This window comes from Nerophis ophidion, linkage group LG11, assembly GCF_033978795.1.
Source record: "Nerophis ophidion isolate RoL-2023_Sa linkage group LG11, RoL_Noph_v1.0, whole genome shotgun sequence".
NCBI classification, from domain to species: domain Eukaryota; kingdom Metazoa; phylum Chordata; class Actinopteri; order Syngnathiformes; family Syngnathidae; genus Nerophis; species Nerophis ophidion.
In genome coordinates this window covers 27,522,174-27,538,555 of record NC_084621.1, presented here as the reverse complement: position 1 = coordinate 27,538,555, position 16,382 = coordinate 27,522,174, and the positions used below count along the sequence as shown (strand labels likewise).

Below are 16,382 nucleotides of genomic sequence, written 5' to 3'. Positions count from 1 at the left end.
TACGGTAATGTGTTAATAATTTCACACATAAGTCGCTCCTGAAAATACGGTATATACAATATCTGGGTATTTTTTTCTAATAAAGTCTCTACTGTAAACCTTGAGTTGTTACTGTAAAGTTTAAGTGCAGCTCTCTCCTCAAGTGTGCATGTGAGTGTGTATGAGTGGATGTGTGCCTGTATGAAGGGTTTGTGTGAGCACTGTATGACTGTTAAATGTCATTTTAACTGTAAAATTTTATAAAATATATTAGCAAAAAAAAACAAAAAACTAAAAATTTCGTCTTCTTGTTTCTCATACGGATTGTGAAGGATAGGCAAAATTCCAAAAAAGTGCAGTTCCCCTTTATACCTGAGACTAAGGCCAGGCTGTTTTTAAAAAGAAAAACTTACTTACTAAATATACTACATGAAAAAGGACTCATATGTAACTAACAGACAATACTAAAATAAATAGAATAAATAGATTCAATATTTATTATGTTTCCTGCCTTAATTGTCAATAAATTTAAATTTCAAATGCCTCACAATACGAAGGTCCTGAGTAGTCAGGGTTCAATCCCGTGCTCGGGATCTTTCTGTGTGGAGTTTGCATTTCCTCCCTATGAATGCATGGGTTCTCTCCGGGTACTCCGGCTTCCTCCCACTTCCAAAGACATGCACCTGGTCGATCCGACCAAAAGACAAAGCTTGTGTTATTGAAAAATAAGCAAGAGTCAAACCTGCAAAGCAATGTCCTTCCTTGATGGTCCATGGAACCCGCACGACGACGGCAGGAATCCGTCACAAAGATTTCATCGGATTTATCGATTAGGAGTGACAGATTGTTTGGTAAAGGTATAGCATGTTCTATATGTTATAGTTATTTGAATGACTCTTACCATAATATGTTACGTTAACATACCAGGCACCTTCTCCGTTGGTTATTTATGCGTCATATAACGTACACTTATTCAGCCTGTTGTTCACTATTCTTTATTTATTTTAAATTTCCTTTCAAATGTATATTTTTGGTGTTGGATTTTATCGAATAAGTTTCCCCCCAAAATGTGACTTATACTCCAGTGCGACGTATATATGTTTTTTTCCGTCTTTATCATGCAATTTCGGCCGGTGCGACATATACTCCGGAATGACTTATAATTACGGTACCTCTGCAGCCTATAGAGACCACGGCTGAGAAAGGGACATTCTTTTGCAGCCCAACAATGGTTAAGAAACACTGACTTACACCACACATGTAACAGTACCCAAAATCCGCCAAAAACTAGGCATTCCTGTCTCCATTGGACACATTATACAGAAGTTTTAAGAGACAAAATAAGTAATTTGGGCAAATGTTTGTGTGTCTTTGTTGTTGTTGTTGTGTTGGAGGTTGTAAGCTTTTCCTACTCACACAGTCACGCTGGAAGCCAGTTGCTCGGGTTTGACAGGAGTTTTAATCTTCAATTTCACACAACAGGAAATGTCTCGACTTTTCAGCCGCTCAGGTCTCTCACAAACAGGTATGTCTTGCCTTTACAGTCTCCCAGGTCTGAACTCTTCTCTTTCACCCGGCCGCTCACTGTTAAGGACAACAGATGATTAGTGTAACACGTACAACCTGCGCAAACTAATCATCTGACAGCTGTGTCTCTCAGTCAGCACATGCCACGCCCCCGTCTGAGGGTGCGCTGTCTCCAGTCGCCCAGACGGGGTCGCTGACCTTCACTCCAACAGTGGAATGATCACAATCCTCCTCCACATACCCCCACCACCAGACTTAGGCCAGGACATCGTCCGGCCGCGCCTACTTACACCCCCCCCCCCCCCCCCCCCCCGCATGAGAGCTGTAGAGAAAGTCCGCCACAGCCATCTGTGTTCCCGGCCTATGGATCACTCTGAAATGGTAGGGTTGTAAAGCGAGATACCAACGGGTGATCTGCGCGTTGGCATATTTCATGCTGTTGAGCCACTGGAGAGGCTTGTGGTCCGAGCAGAGGCTGAACGGGCGTCCCAGCAGGTAGTACCGGAGGGCACCAACCGCCCACCGGATAGCAAGGCACTCCCTCTCCACCGTGCTGTACTGGCTTCTTCGTTCTGACAGCTTTCTGCTGATGTGTAGGATGGGGTGGTCGATACCCTCCTCCTGCTGGGATAAAACAGCTCCCAGTCCTCTGCCCGACGCGTCCGCCTGCAAACAAAATGGGAGGGGAAAATCAGGCATGTGCAGTACCAACTCCTTGCAAAGTGCTTTCCTCACCTTCTCGAATGCCTGCTGGCACTGCTACGTCCACTGCACCAGATCTGGAGTTCTTTTCGGGTGAGGTCAGTTAGTGGGCTGGTCAGGTCCGCAAACCGGGGGACGAACCTCCGGTAGTAGCCCACCAGCCCCAAAAACTGCCTCACCTCTTTTTTTGTCTTCGGGGTCGGGCAGGCCGCAACTGCCGCGGTTTTGTCTATCTGAGGCCGCACCTGACCTTCCCCTAAGTGGAACCCCAGATACTGTACCTCCCTCCGGCCAACCGCGCACTTCGCCGGGTTGGCGGTGAGCAACCACCCGCCTCAGGGATTCGAGTACCGCCTCCACCCTCTGCATATGCTCCGCCCAGTTGTTCCCCTGAATGATGACATCATCCAGAAAGGCGGCAGCATATGCCGTGTGGGGACGCAGTACCCGGTCCATGAGTCTCTGAAAAGTGGCGGGCGTACCGAAGAAGCCGAACGGAAGGGTCACAAATTGGTATAAACCTTCCGGAGTGGAGAATGCCGTTTTTTCCTTAGACTCTGGAGACAAGGGAATCTGCCAGTAACCCTTAGTTAAATCCAGTGTCGTAAAAAAATGAGCAGTGCCCAACAGGTCTAGGAGCTCGTCGACTAGGGGCATCGGATAGGCATCAAAACGTGACACATCATTTACGTTGCGGTAGTCCACACAGAATCGCACAGACCCATATTTCTTCCCTACCAGAACTTTGGGACTGCACCATGCACTGTGTGACTCTTCTATTACCCCCCGTTCCAGCATGGCTTTTAATTCCTCCCGAACTACTTTGCGCTTGTGTTCGGGTAACCGATAGGGCCGAGACCTCACCGTCACGCCTGGGCTGGTCTCTATGTGATGTTGGGTGAGGTTCGTGCGGCCTGGCAGGGGGGAGAACATGTCAGCAAAATGTTGCTGTAAATTGGCCACATCTGCTTTTTGTGACGGCGTCAGATGATTATCACAGCTCCTCGTTCTCCGCTATCGCCGTTACCATGGAGACAGGCTCCGCTTCCCTCCACCCTTTTAATAGGTTGAGGTGGTAGATTTCGGTTGTTCCACCCCTGTCAGACCGCCGGACCTCGTAATCCACATCACCCACTCGTCGTGTGACCACGAAGGGTCTTTGCCACTTGGCGAGTAATTTAGAGCTGGCTGTTGGGAGTAATACAAGTACTTTCTCTCCCGGTGAAAATTGTCTGAGTTGTGTCCCCTTGTTATACAGGCGTTGCAGACGTTCTTGGGCTTGGAGCAAATTCTCCTGTGATTAGTGTCCCAATGTGTGGAGTTTTGCTCTCAAGTCCATGACGTACTGAATTTGTTTTTTACTGGTACTTAGACCTTCTTCCCAGCTTTCTTTAACTAGGTCCAGTACCCCTCGCGGCTTCCTGCCGAACAACAGTTCAAACGGGGAAAACCCTGTGGAGGCCTGAGGAACCTCCCGCACTGGAACCAACAGGGGATCCAACCATTTATACCAATTTGGTTTGTCCTCGTGTACGAACTTCCGGATCATGGATTTCAAAGTTCTATTCATCCGCTCTACCAGCCCATCCGTCTTGGGTGGTAAATCGTGGTCCTAATAGATTTGATCCCCTATAATCCGTACAGCTTCTTTAACGTGCATGACATAAAGGACGTGCCCTGGTCAATTAGTATCTCTCTCGGGATTCCAACTCGGGAGATAACTTGAAACAGTGCCTGAGCTACACTCTTTGCAGAGATGGAGCGCACTGATACTGCTTGGGGATAGCGCGTTGCGTAATCCACCAGGACTAGCGCAAAGCGTGTTCCCTGGGTAATCAGTTGAAATGGTCCGACGAGGTCCATACCAATACCCTCGAATGGGACCTCTATGAGTGGTAATGGCCGCAAAGGAGCCCTAGGGGTGGCGCGGGGCTGACTAGCTGACAATCCGGACAGGCTGCGCACCAGCGGCGCACATCCGCTCGAATGCCTGGCCAATAAAATTGGACCATTATCCGATTAAGTGTCTTATCATACCCCATGTGGCCGGGATTAAAATGTCCCGCCTGGAAAATCATTTCCCAACGGTTTTTCGTTACCAACAGTTGGGTGATTTCCTCCCCTGTCTGAGTGTCACGACTCACGCTGTATAAGCTGTCCCTAATCAATGCAAAGTGAGGGAAATCCCGCGCTATCCCCGGGCGAACCCGCTGCCCATCAGTTGAAATCACTTGGTCCCAGGTCTTGAGCAGAGTGTCATCTCGAGACTGCTCGAGTGGAAAATCATCCATGGGGCGCCTTTGGGGAGCCGGGGAGACTTCCTGAGAAGCCCCTGCCCTCTCCCCTTCCCCCTCCCCCCCGGCAGCGTCGCATGATCTCGCGTCACCGATGAGAACAGCGCAGATATCCCTTTTTCCTACCGGTCGTGAACGCACCCCTGCTTTATTAACCCATTAAATCCCGACCAATTGATTCCCAAGATTAATGGGTGCGCCAAGCGCGAATTTACAGCCACCTTATCACTATGGTTTTTTCCTTTAAAAAAATTTCCCACCAGCACAATTGGTACTCGTGAACATCCCCATGCACACATTTAGCCCGCACCCGTGTACCCATTCTCAACGCCCCGGGTCGAACCAGATTCTGGTGGATCATGGACTGCTCGCAGCCCGAATCCACCATTGCCCGGTGTGTACTCCCTTGTATCCTTACCGGTACGCAGTACGTCTCTCCTGGCCCGTGGAAGGGCGCCGCAGGGTCAACGACCCGGATTACCTGTCCCACCTCCACGTTAGCACATTCCCGCTGCAGGTGTCCAAGCCGTCCACACCTCCAGCACACCAGCCCAGGCATTCGAGGAGCCGTTTGCGGGGAAGACACAGCGTCCATAGCGGCCGGGTTCTGAGGAGGAGAAAAAACAGGTTGAGCATTTTTGAACTTTGTCCATTGCTAAATTCCATCAGCCGGCTGCGCGCGCATCCTGCGCGGCGCTGGAACTGGGCGCTCCCCAGCCTCCGCTGTCTTTTCCTCCTTTCGGTGCACTGCCATATGGTCCTCTGCTAGGGCCGCCGCCGCGGCCAGGTCTTGTGGGCGGTGATACCGGACCCACGCTGAAGTCCGTGCTGGGTTCGCTTCCATGAACTGCTCCAGAATTATTTGTTCCATCACCTCCTGTACTTGCCTGGGTTGCAGCCATCTGGTCACCGCGTCTCTGAGTTGCTGGCCCAGGGCGAAAGGCCGCTCCTCCGGGCCAAGTCGCATTGCCCGGAACCGGCGCCTGTGATCTTCTTTGGATCCTCCCGTCCGGTCCAGCACTGCACGTCTCAAGTCCCGGTATCTTACCCGGGAATCTGGTGGTAGGCTGAGTGCCGCTCGCTGCACCTCTCCCGCCAGCAGCGGCAGGAGCCGCACTGCCCATTCCTCCTCAGGCCATGCGCATGCGCCCGCCGTGGCTTCGATCATGTCCGTATATGTTTGTGGATATTCTGTCTCCGCCATTCTGTGCATCCCCACAGTCCCAAATGATGGCCTCGCTGCTGCGGGTGTCCCTGCTCCGGACCTATCCTTCGTGGCTCGCAGGATTTGGTTTTGTTGTGCAATTTGTCCCTGCATTGCTTCCATCTGCCAGTGGTTGGCCGTGGATACTTCCGCCAACAGCTGCCCCAATGCCTCGACATTGTTCTCTTCTTTCTTTTTTTTTTTTTCTAAGTTGGGCGCCAAATGTAAGCTTTTGCTACTCACACAGTCACGCTGAAAGTCAGTTGCTCGGGTTTGACAGGAGTTTTAATCTTCAATTTCACCCAACAGGAAATGTCTCGACTTTTCAGTCGCTGAGGTCTCTCACAAACAGGTGTGTCTTGCCTTTACAGTCTCCCAGGTCTGAACTCCTCTCTTGCACCCGGCCGCTCACTGTTAAGGACAACAGATGATTAGTCTAACACGTACCACCTGCGCAAACTAATCATCTGACAGCTGTGTGTCTCAGTCAGCACATGCCACGCCCCCGTCTGAGGGTGCGCTGTCTCCCGTCGCCCAGACGGGGTCGCTGACTTTCATTCCAACATGAGCTGATCACAATCCTCCTCCACGGAGGTGTTGCACCATTGATTCCATCCTATCATGACCTTTTGCCCCTCCGGGATGCGCTTTGAAGCTGCTGCCGTTGTTGCTAAATCACAAGGACTATGATGAAAGAAAGACGTGTGTGTGTGTGTGTGTGTGTGTGTGTTTGTGGGATGGAGCTGGTTCTCTAGTTGGAACCGTGACTGCGTGGGACGTGGGTATAAAAGGTGGAGCTGGTTGTCAAGGTGCACGCAGATGTGAGAGTGGGACGATTTTAAAACGAGTTCGGTGGGCTCCGAATGTGTTGGGTCTGATTATGTAATCACTTTGTGCTATTTTTAGATCCCAGCAGACTAAGTCGGAGTGCTTCACGTGTGATGAATGGACTGGATTGACTTGTTTAAAAGAAGTTTGCTGATTGATGAAGACAAAAAAAAAAGCTGATAAATAAGTGGATCAGCACCAGGACCAGCAGATGGCAGAGAAAGGGCCCAAAAATAGATATCATCAAACTCAGTTTTTGTAATTAATATGTTCAAAAAAGTCCTACAAAATGTAAAAAACCAGAAGCAATATTTCCCATAGGGAAAAAAAAATCTAATTAAACGGTTTCATATACCTGAAAATATTCACAAACCATAAATTGTTAATGTTCTAGTAAAAAACTCATGTGGATGTACTACCAGTCTGTGGTTGCCAATGTCCTGTTCTACATGGTAGTGTGCTGGGGGGGCAGTACATCTTAAAAGGACACCTCCAGACTGGTGAAACTGCTCAGGCGGACGGTTCTACGATCGGAATAAAACTGGACACACTGGTGAGGGTGGCAGAGAAAAGGACAGTGGACAAACTAGTGACCATCCTGGATGATGCCAGTCACTCTCTGCATACCGATATCAGTAGCCAAGGGAGCCTGTTCAGTGCTAGACTGCTTCATCCCAAGTGCAGGACTAATAGACTAAAAAACTCCTTTGTCCCACACGCCATTAGACTGTACAACTCCTCTCTGGGACGGCGGGAAGGGGAACGGGGGGGGGGGGGTACTAGGATGACAGGGGATGCAAAACAATGACAGTGCAATACTTTTTCATAACATGGTCACTACTGCCTAGTTTCTCTTGTTATATTCTTATTTTACTGTTATATTTTATTCTCATTCATCCATCCATCCATCTTCTTCCACTTATCTGACGTCGGGTTGCGGGGGCAGCAGCCTAAGCAGGGAGGCCCAGACTTTCCTCTCTCCAGCCACTTCGTCCAGCTCTTCCCGGGGTACGAGGCGTTCCCAGGCCAGCCGGGAGACATAGTCTTCCCAACGTGTCCTGGGTCTTCCCCGTTGCCTCCTACCGGTTGGACGTGCCCTAAACACCTCCTTAGGGAGGCGTTCCGGTGGCATCCGACCAGATGCCCGAACCACCTCATCTGGTTCCTCTCGATGTGGAGGAGCGGGGGCTTTATTTTGAGCTCCTCCCAGATGCCCTATCTCTAAGGGAGAGCCCCGCCACCTGGCAGAGGAAGCCCATTTTGGCCCCTTGTACCTGTGATCATGTCCTTTTGGTCATAACCCAAAGCTCATGACCATAGGTGAGGATGGTAACGTCCAAACCCTGTTTCCATATTTGTTGGGAAATTGTGTTAGATGTCAATTTAAACGGAATGCAATGATTTGCAAATCATTTTCAATCCATATTCATTTGAATATGCTACGAAGACAACATATTTGGTGTTCAAACTGAAAAACTTTTTTTTTTTTTTTTTTCAAATAATCATTCATTTTTTAATTTGATGCCAGCAACACTTGACAAAGAAGTTGGGAAAGGTGGTAATAAATACGGATAAAGTTGACGAATGCTCATCAAACACTTATTTGGAACATCCCACAGGTGTGCAGGCTAATTGAGAACAGGTGGGTGCCATGATTGGGTATAAAAATGCTCAGTCTTTCACAAGAAAGGATAGGGCGAGGTACACCCCTTTGTCCACAACTGCATGAGCAAATACTCAAACAGTTTAAGAACAATAATTCTCAAAGTGCAATTGCGAGAAATTTTGGGATTTCAACACCTACGGTCCAGAGGTTTTTTATGTTTTCCACAATAGCCATATGACACGCGACCTTTCAGCCCTCCTCTGTGTCATGCCTCCTCCTCCTCCTGCTCCCGACTGCTTACTGTTAAAGACAACAGATCATTAGATTAACACGTACCACCTGTAAAATCTAATCAACCTGCTAGCTGTGTTTCGCCGTCCTGCCGGATGGCGCACATCTTCAGCACCATGGACAGCGGCGGTGACTTTTGCTCCTACAGGCAGCACTGGCTACACCTCCCTCCGCATATTTGTTCTTTCCTTTTTGACATTAAAAATCATGTACTGCATGCAATTGCATATCTTCTAAAATGCAATATTCTCGAAATCAAAATCATGTATTCCAAAAATATGTTTTGTTAAAATAAAGATATTTACTGTACTTAGATATCTGCTTGACTTATGATTTCCCCAAAAATTATCACTCAAATTGGAGACTGTAAAATTGACAATAGATTTTACAGTTTTTTATTGTAAAATCAACTTTTGTATTGTTTTTTTCCGTACTTAGTAAGACACAAAAACATTAAAAAACAAACAAAAAAACATTAACAAGATTTTACGGCAAAAAAACAAACTGGCAGCTATGTTGCTTGAATTTTACTGCTAAAAACAGAGGTATTGTTTTTCCATTCCATTCCAGTTATTACATTTTTAAAAAAAAAAATTTTTTATTATTATTATTTTTTATACATTTACATTATTACCTGAGCTCACAGTTTTTAAAGTAAAGTAGCTTTTTTTTGCAGCTTATGTAATAAAATATATTGTCAATTTATTATATATATATATATATATATATATGTATATATATATATATATATATATATATATATATACATGTATATATATATATATCCATGTATAGTCATATATTACTCATTATTAAAAACGACTTTGACACGTTGTAGATGCTGTACAGATTTACTTTAAAAAATATACTTTTCTTGTTGCCTTATTTCTATTTGACTTTAATAAATGTTTGGGTAAAATTGTATTAAACAAAACAAGTTTTTTTTAAGTTGTATAGAAAATGATCAGAACTGTTTATCTATTTTATGGAGGAATGTACTGTAGTTAATCATAGAACTGGCACCCAATGTTATTAAAAAAAAAAAAGTATCAATTTTGAATAGAGAATCATTTTGAATCAAGAATCAATCCGAATCGAATCTCGTGGTGCCCAAAGACTCACAGCTCTACGAGCTAACATCCCTCCGCAGTGTTTTAGCCACTTCTAATCAATCCTCACCTCCATAGGGACAAATAAACTACATTTCTGACAAATATCATCCCTCCACGACTTTCACAAGAACTCACACATATAGATAGAAATACATATTTAAGTTGAGTTTGAGTTTATTTGGAACAAGCATGCATACAACATGATACATCGCAATTTCCAGTTTGTCTTTTTAACATGTTCAAAAAGGAGTAGGAAGAACCAGAGCTTATTTATTCCTACCCCTTTTCTTTTACATAACAGTTGCTAAAACTTATGTTCACTTCCTGTTCTCAATTTATTCACAATATACTCCATAAATAATCACAATAAAAAATAAATAAATGAATAAATAAATAATACATTGTGAAGTAAGTTACATTTCATATGGTAAGATGAGTAAGATTGTTTTGAAAATGGATTAGATGTATTCAGAATATTTGTCATGGTTCTTCTTCTTTGTACAAACCCTCTTTTCATATTGAGTTGGGAAATTGTGTTAGATGCAAATATAAACGGAATACAATGATTTGCAAATCATTTTCAACCCATATTCAGTTGAATATGCTACAAAGACAACATATTTGATGTTCAAACTGATAATTATTTTTTATTTTTGGCAAATAATCATTAAAACCACTGTCACTAAATACAGTTCGTGTCTACATCTATAAGTGCAAGTTAAAGCTCTACTATGCAAAACGAAAGCCATTTATCAACAACATCCAGAAACACCGCCGGCTTCTCTGGGCCCGAGATCATCTAAGATGGACTGATGCAAAGTGTTCTGCAGTCTGACGAGTCCACATTTCAAATTGTTTTTGGGAAATATTCGACATCGTGTCATCCGGACCAAAGGGGAAGCGAACCATCCAGACTTTTCGACACAAAGTTCAAAAGCCAGCATCTGTGATGGTATGGGGGTGCATTAGTGCCCAAAGCATGGGTAACTTACACATCTGTGAAGGCACCATTATTGCTGAAAGGTACATACAGGTTTTTGAACAACATATGCTGCCATCTAAGCGCCGTCTTTTTCATGGACGCCCCTGCTTATTTCAGCAAGACAATGCCAAGCCACATTCAGCATGTGTTACAACAGCGTGGCTTCGTAAAAAAAGAGTGTGGGTACTTTCCTGGCCCGTCTGCAGTCCAGACCTGTCTCCCATCGAAAATTTGTGGCGCATTATGAAGTGTAAAATACGACAGCGGAGACCCCGAACTGTTGAACGACTGAAGCTCTTCATAAAACAAAAATGGGAAAGAATTCCACTTTAAAAGCTTCAACAATTAGTTTCCTCAGTTCCCAGATGTTTATTGAGTGTTGTTAAAAGAAAAGGTGATGTAACACAGTGGTGAACATGCCCTTTCCCAACTACTTTGGCACGTGTTGCAGCTATGAAATTCTAAGTTAACTATTTTTTGCAAAAAAATAATAAAGTTTATCAGTTTGAACATCAAATATCTTGTCTTTGTAGTGCATTCAATTGAATATGGGTTGAAAAGGATTTGCAAATCATTGTATTCCGTTTATATTTACATCTAACACAATTTCCCAACTCAAATGGAAACAGGGTTTGTATTTCTCCTCTTTTTTTGAGAATAATTGTTGTATATTCCTGGGGAGCAGATTATAGTTTGCTTTGTGTATAATTTTTAGCTGTTAGCAAATTCACCATGTCGTGGAATTTCAGTATTTTTGATTCAATAAATATGACGGATGACAGAAAAAGCCATTTTTATTCTGTGGGGAAAAAGAGGACATAAAGTGGGGCAAAAAAGTATTTAGTCAGCCACCGATTGTGCAAGTTCTCCCATTTAAAATGATGACAGAGGTCTGTAATTTTCATCATAGGTACACTTCAACTGTGAGAGACAGAATGTGGGAAAAAAATCCGGGATTTCAAATTGTAGGAGTTTTAAATAATTTATTTGTAAATTATGGTGGAAAATAAGTATTTGGTGAACCATTCAAAGCTCTCACTGATGGAAGGAGGTTTGGCTCAAAATCTCACGTTACATGGCCCCATTCATTCTTTCCTTAACACGGATCAATCGTCCTGTCCCCTTAGCAGAAAAACAGCCCCAAAACATGATGTTTCCACCACCATGCTTCACAGTAGGTGTGGTGTTCTTGGGATGCAACTTGGTATTCTTCTTCCTCCAAACACGACGAGTTGAATTTATACCAAAATGTTCTATTTTGGTTTCATCTGACCACATGACATTCTCCCAATCCTCTGCTGTGTCATCCATGTATTCATTTTGGTAAAAACTCAACTGGTCGTGTTTGGAGGAAGAAGAATACTGAGTTGCATCCCAAGAACACCGTAACTACTGTGAAGCATGGGGGTGGAAACATCATGCTTTTGGGCTGTTTTTCTGCTAAGGGGACAGGACGATTGATCCGTGTTAAGGAAAGAATGAATGCGGCCATGTATCGTGAAATCTTGAGCCATAAACTCCTTCCATCAGTGAGAGCTTTGAATGGTTGACCAAATACTTATTCTTAAAAATTCCTACAATGTGAATTCCTGGATTGTTTTTTTCACATTCTGTCTCTCACAGTTGAAGTGTACCTATGATGAAAATTACAGACCTCTGTCATCATTTTAAGTGGGAGAACTTGCACAATCGGTGGCTGACTAAATACTTTTTTGCCCCACTGTATCTCCATCCATCCACCCATTTTCTCATGCACGCCATGAGGGCCGGTGCCTAAGCACCACTTGTGATTTATCCGTGCACGTGCATGCCGAATGATGATGACATGTTTAACTCCCCCCCCCACCCAGGTAAAATGTGGCGCCAGAGGTCGGTGGTTCAGGCCTCGCAGGGCGACGGCCGTCCGTGTTCGTCCCAGATGGAGCAGTGGAAGCCGTGTCCTGTCCGTCCCTGCTATCGCTGGCAGTACAGCTCCTGGTCCGAGTGCAGGGTGGAGGTCTGTACGAGCACCACAACATGAATGAAGCGTAAAGGATGGACGGGTGACGTTGTAATCCACTGATGTATCGTCGATGATGGCAAAATCCTCTGCTCTACATTCATAAAACCAAATTATGAGTTGTTAGCAGAGCGAGACATGTTGGCTCAATGGCCCATTTTTGTGGAGTTGTTCCTCGCTATTAACTTTAATCATCTCACCTTTTGTGAAACGAGAGGCGAGAGGGAGAAATTAAACAGTTCTTATGCAACATTTAGGTGGCGTGTACGCAATAAACACCGTTGTCTCAATCAATAAATTAAGGCCTGCCGTATGCTTCCAACTTTGTGGGAACAAGTCATACCAAAGACTATAAAAAAATGGGACCCATTACCTTCCTGCTTGGCACTCAGCATCAAGGGTTGATTGATTGAAGGGTTGGAATTGGGGGTTGAATCACCAAAAATGAATCCCGGGCGCGGCCACTGCTGCTGTTTACTGCTCCCCTCACTTTCCAGGGGGTGATCAAGGGTGGTGGGTCAAATGCAGAGAATAATTTTGCCACACCTAGTGTGTGTGTGACAATCATTGGTACTTTAACTTTAACTTTGAGGAAGAACCCTCTCTGTGTTCATAGTGCCCAAAGCAAGCTCTATATGTGAACTCTGACCTCCCAAATGGTCGTACGTTTCTGTCAGACACATTTTTTTAATCTTGTAGAACATCCATCCATCTTCTTCCGCTTATCCGAGGTCGGGTCGCGGGGGCAGCAGCCTAAGCAGGGAAGCCCAGACTTCCCTCTCCCCAGCCACTTCGTTCAGCTCTTCCCGGGGAATTCCGAGGCGTTCCCAGGCCAGCCAGGAGACACAGTCTTCCCAACGTGTCCTACAGGTCGGACGTGCCCTAAACACCTCCCTAGGGAGGTGTTCGGGTGGCACCCCGATCAGATGCCTGAACCACCTCGTCGATGTGGAGGAGCAGTGGCTTTACTTTGAGCTCCTCCCGGATGGCAGAGATTATCATCACTATATCTAAGGGAGAACCCAGCCACCCGGCGGAGGAAACTCATTTCGGCCGCTTGTACCCGTGATCTTGTCCTTTTTGGGCATAACCCAAAGCTCAAGACCATAGGTGAGAATGGGAACGTAGATCGACCGGTAAATTGAGAGCTTTGCCTTCCGGCTCAGCTCCTTTTTCACCACAACGGATCGATACAGCGTCATTACTGAAGACGCCACACCGATCCGCCTGTCGAGCTCACGATCCACTCTTCCCTCACTCGTGAACAAGACTCCTAGGTACTTGAACTCCTCCACTTGGGGCAGGGTCTCCTCCCCAACCCGGAAATGGCATTCCACCCTTTTCCGGGCAAGAACCATGGACTTGGACTTGGAGGTGCTGATTATCATCCCAGTCGCTTCACACTCTGCTGAAAACCAATCCAGTGAGAGCTGAAGATCCTGGCCAGATGAAGACATCAGGACCACATCATCTGCAAAAAGCAGAGACCGAATCCTGCAGCCACCAAACCGGAACCCCTCAACGCCTTGATGGCGCCTAGAAATTCTTTCCATAAAAGTTATGCACAGAATCGGTGTCAAAGGACAGCCTTGGCGGAGTCCAACCCTCACTGGAAACGTGTCCGACTTACTGCCGGCAATGCAGACCGAGCTCTGACACTGATCGTACAGGGAGCGGACCGCCACAATAAGACAGTCCGATAACCCATATATATATATATATATATATATATATATATATATATATATATATATATATATATATATATATATATATATATATATATATCTGAGTTCGGAGGTCTCAAGGTTGGCAAGTATGCCTCACACATACACACTCCTGGTTTTGTCACACTCCATTCCTTAGTTTAGTTGTTGTTAATATTTTTTAGTATTATTATATATATATATATATATATATATATATATATATATGTAATAAATATTTATACATAATTTAACCCCCCTGGTGTCCTTGCCGTCATCTCCCCTCCGTAACCACAACAATCAGAGTGGAAAAGGTTGTATCGGGACATGTTGAATTCATCGTTTCTTGACAAAAACAATAAATAATTGTGAAGTACAGGAGAACAATGGTATGCAGTATTCTCCTAGTTCTAGTCAGCACTCAAGCAGCATTCTGGACCGGCTTGTTTTTTTATCATAAATAATGAGTCATTAGGTTGTCAGGTGACGTCGCTCCCTGTCCTTTGTCCTCCAGACCGTGGTGTGCGGTCACGGTACTCGCTACAGGAACCTGACCTGCTTCGTGTCATACGGCGGCGAGGAGGGCGAAGGCAGCCAGGTGGACGAGGAGCTGTGCGGAGGCCTGGACTTGTCGGTGGACGGGGATAAACGAATCAGCCTGAAGGAGGCCTGCACGCTGCCCTGTCCAGGTCAGCAACACGCACCTACTCTATTTGTTCCTCGTCCAATTTCCTCTCCCCAACCTCCATCACTTTATTGCCTTCGCCATCTATTATCAGATTGCAGCTGAAGGGAGATTAAACGCCCTTTTGTGCCGCATTATGAGTACAAATCACAACCCGTCACTCGCACTCTCACATTAATTTTAATTGAACTTTTATTTCACTTTACTTTGATGCCTCGCCCAAGCGGTGGCGTCATTTGTTTCCATCTGAGTGGATGATCCACTGGGGAGCAAATATTGTTTCGGAAAAACACAATTATGGACGGCCCGTGTGAGCGCTGTTAGCCTGGCTGGTCACTTAGTTTCAATTGTCCTGTACAGACACAGATGCAAAGTGATTACACTCAGAAGTAATAACAGCACTTGATGGGGGGGGGGGAACGTGGTGCAATCAATACAGCCTGTGTGGGAGAGATAACATAAACCTGGAGGCTGTACAGAAAAATGGCAAAGTGAATTCTTAACACTAGTACAAAGTGTCGAATATTTCCAAAAACAATTTGAAATGTGGACTTGTCAGACCACAGGACACTTTTCCATTTTGCATCAGTCCATCTTAAATGATCTCTGGCCCAGAGAAGACGACGGCGTTTCTGGATGTTGTTGATAAATGCCTTTCGTTTTGCATAGTACAGCTTTAACTTGCACTTACAGATGTACTGTAGCGACAAACTGTATTTAGTGACAGTGGTTTTCTGAAGTGTTCCTGAGCCCATGTGGTGATATCCTTTAGAGATTGATGTCAGTTTTTGATACAGTGCCGTCTGAGGGATCGAAGGTCACGGTCATTCAATGTTGGTTTCCGGCCATTCCGCTTACGTGGAGTGATTTCTCCAGATTCTCTGAAACTTTTGATGATATTATGGACCGTAGATGTTGAAATCCCTAAATTTCTTGCAATTGCACTTTGACAAACGTTGTTCTTAAACTGTTTGACTATTTGCTCATGCAGTTGTGGACAAAGGGGTGTACCTCGCCCCATCCTTTCTTGTGAAAGACTGAGCATTTTTTGGGTAGCTGTTTTTATACCCAATCATGGCACCCACCTGTTCCCAATTAGCCTGCACACCTGTGGGAAGTTCCAAATAAGTGTTTGATGAGCATCCCTCAACTTTATCAGTATTTATTTCCACCTTTCCCAACATCTTTGTCACATGTTGCTGGCATCAAATTCTTAAGTTAATGATTATTTGCAAAAAAAAATGTTTATCAGTTTGAACATCAAATATGTTGTCTTTGTAGCATATTCAACTGAATATGGGTTGAAAATGATTTGCAAATCATTGTATTCCGTTTATATTTACATCTAACACAATTTCCCAACTCATATGGAAATGGGGTTTGTATTACATTCTGAGACAATATGTCAGAGGTGTCCAAAGTGTGGCCCGTAGCTTTTTTTTTTTTTACGGCCCGCGGCACAATTAT

General features: G+C 45.0%; 1 protein-coding gene across 1 annotated transcript in view; it reads left to right on the top strand.

Annotated features, from left to right (window-relative positions):
- Positions 1-16,382, top strand: part of thsd7ab (thrombospondin, type I, domain containing 7Ab) — a 351,090-nt gene that overhangs the window by 300,902 nt on the left and 33,806 nt on the right. Inside the window, exons 24-25 of the mRNA XM_061916619.1 lie at positions 12,376-12,521; positions 14,745-14,919. Of these exons, the coding sequence (XP_061772603.1) occupies positions 12,376-12,521; positions 14,745-14,919 (321 nt within the window). The remainder of the gene's footprint in view (positions 1-12,375; positions 12,522-14,744; positions 14,920-16,382) is intronic.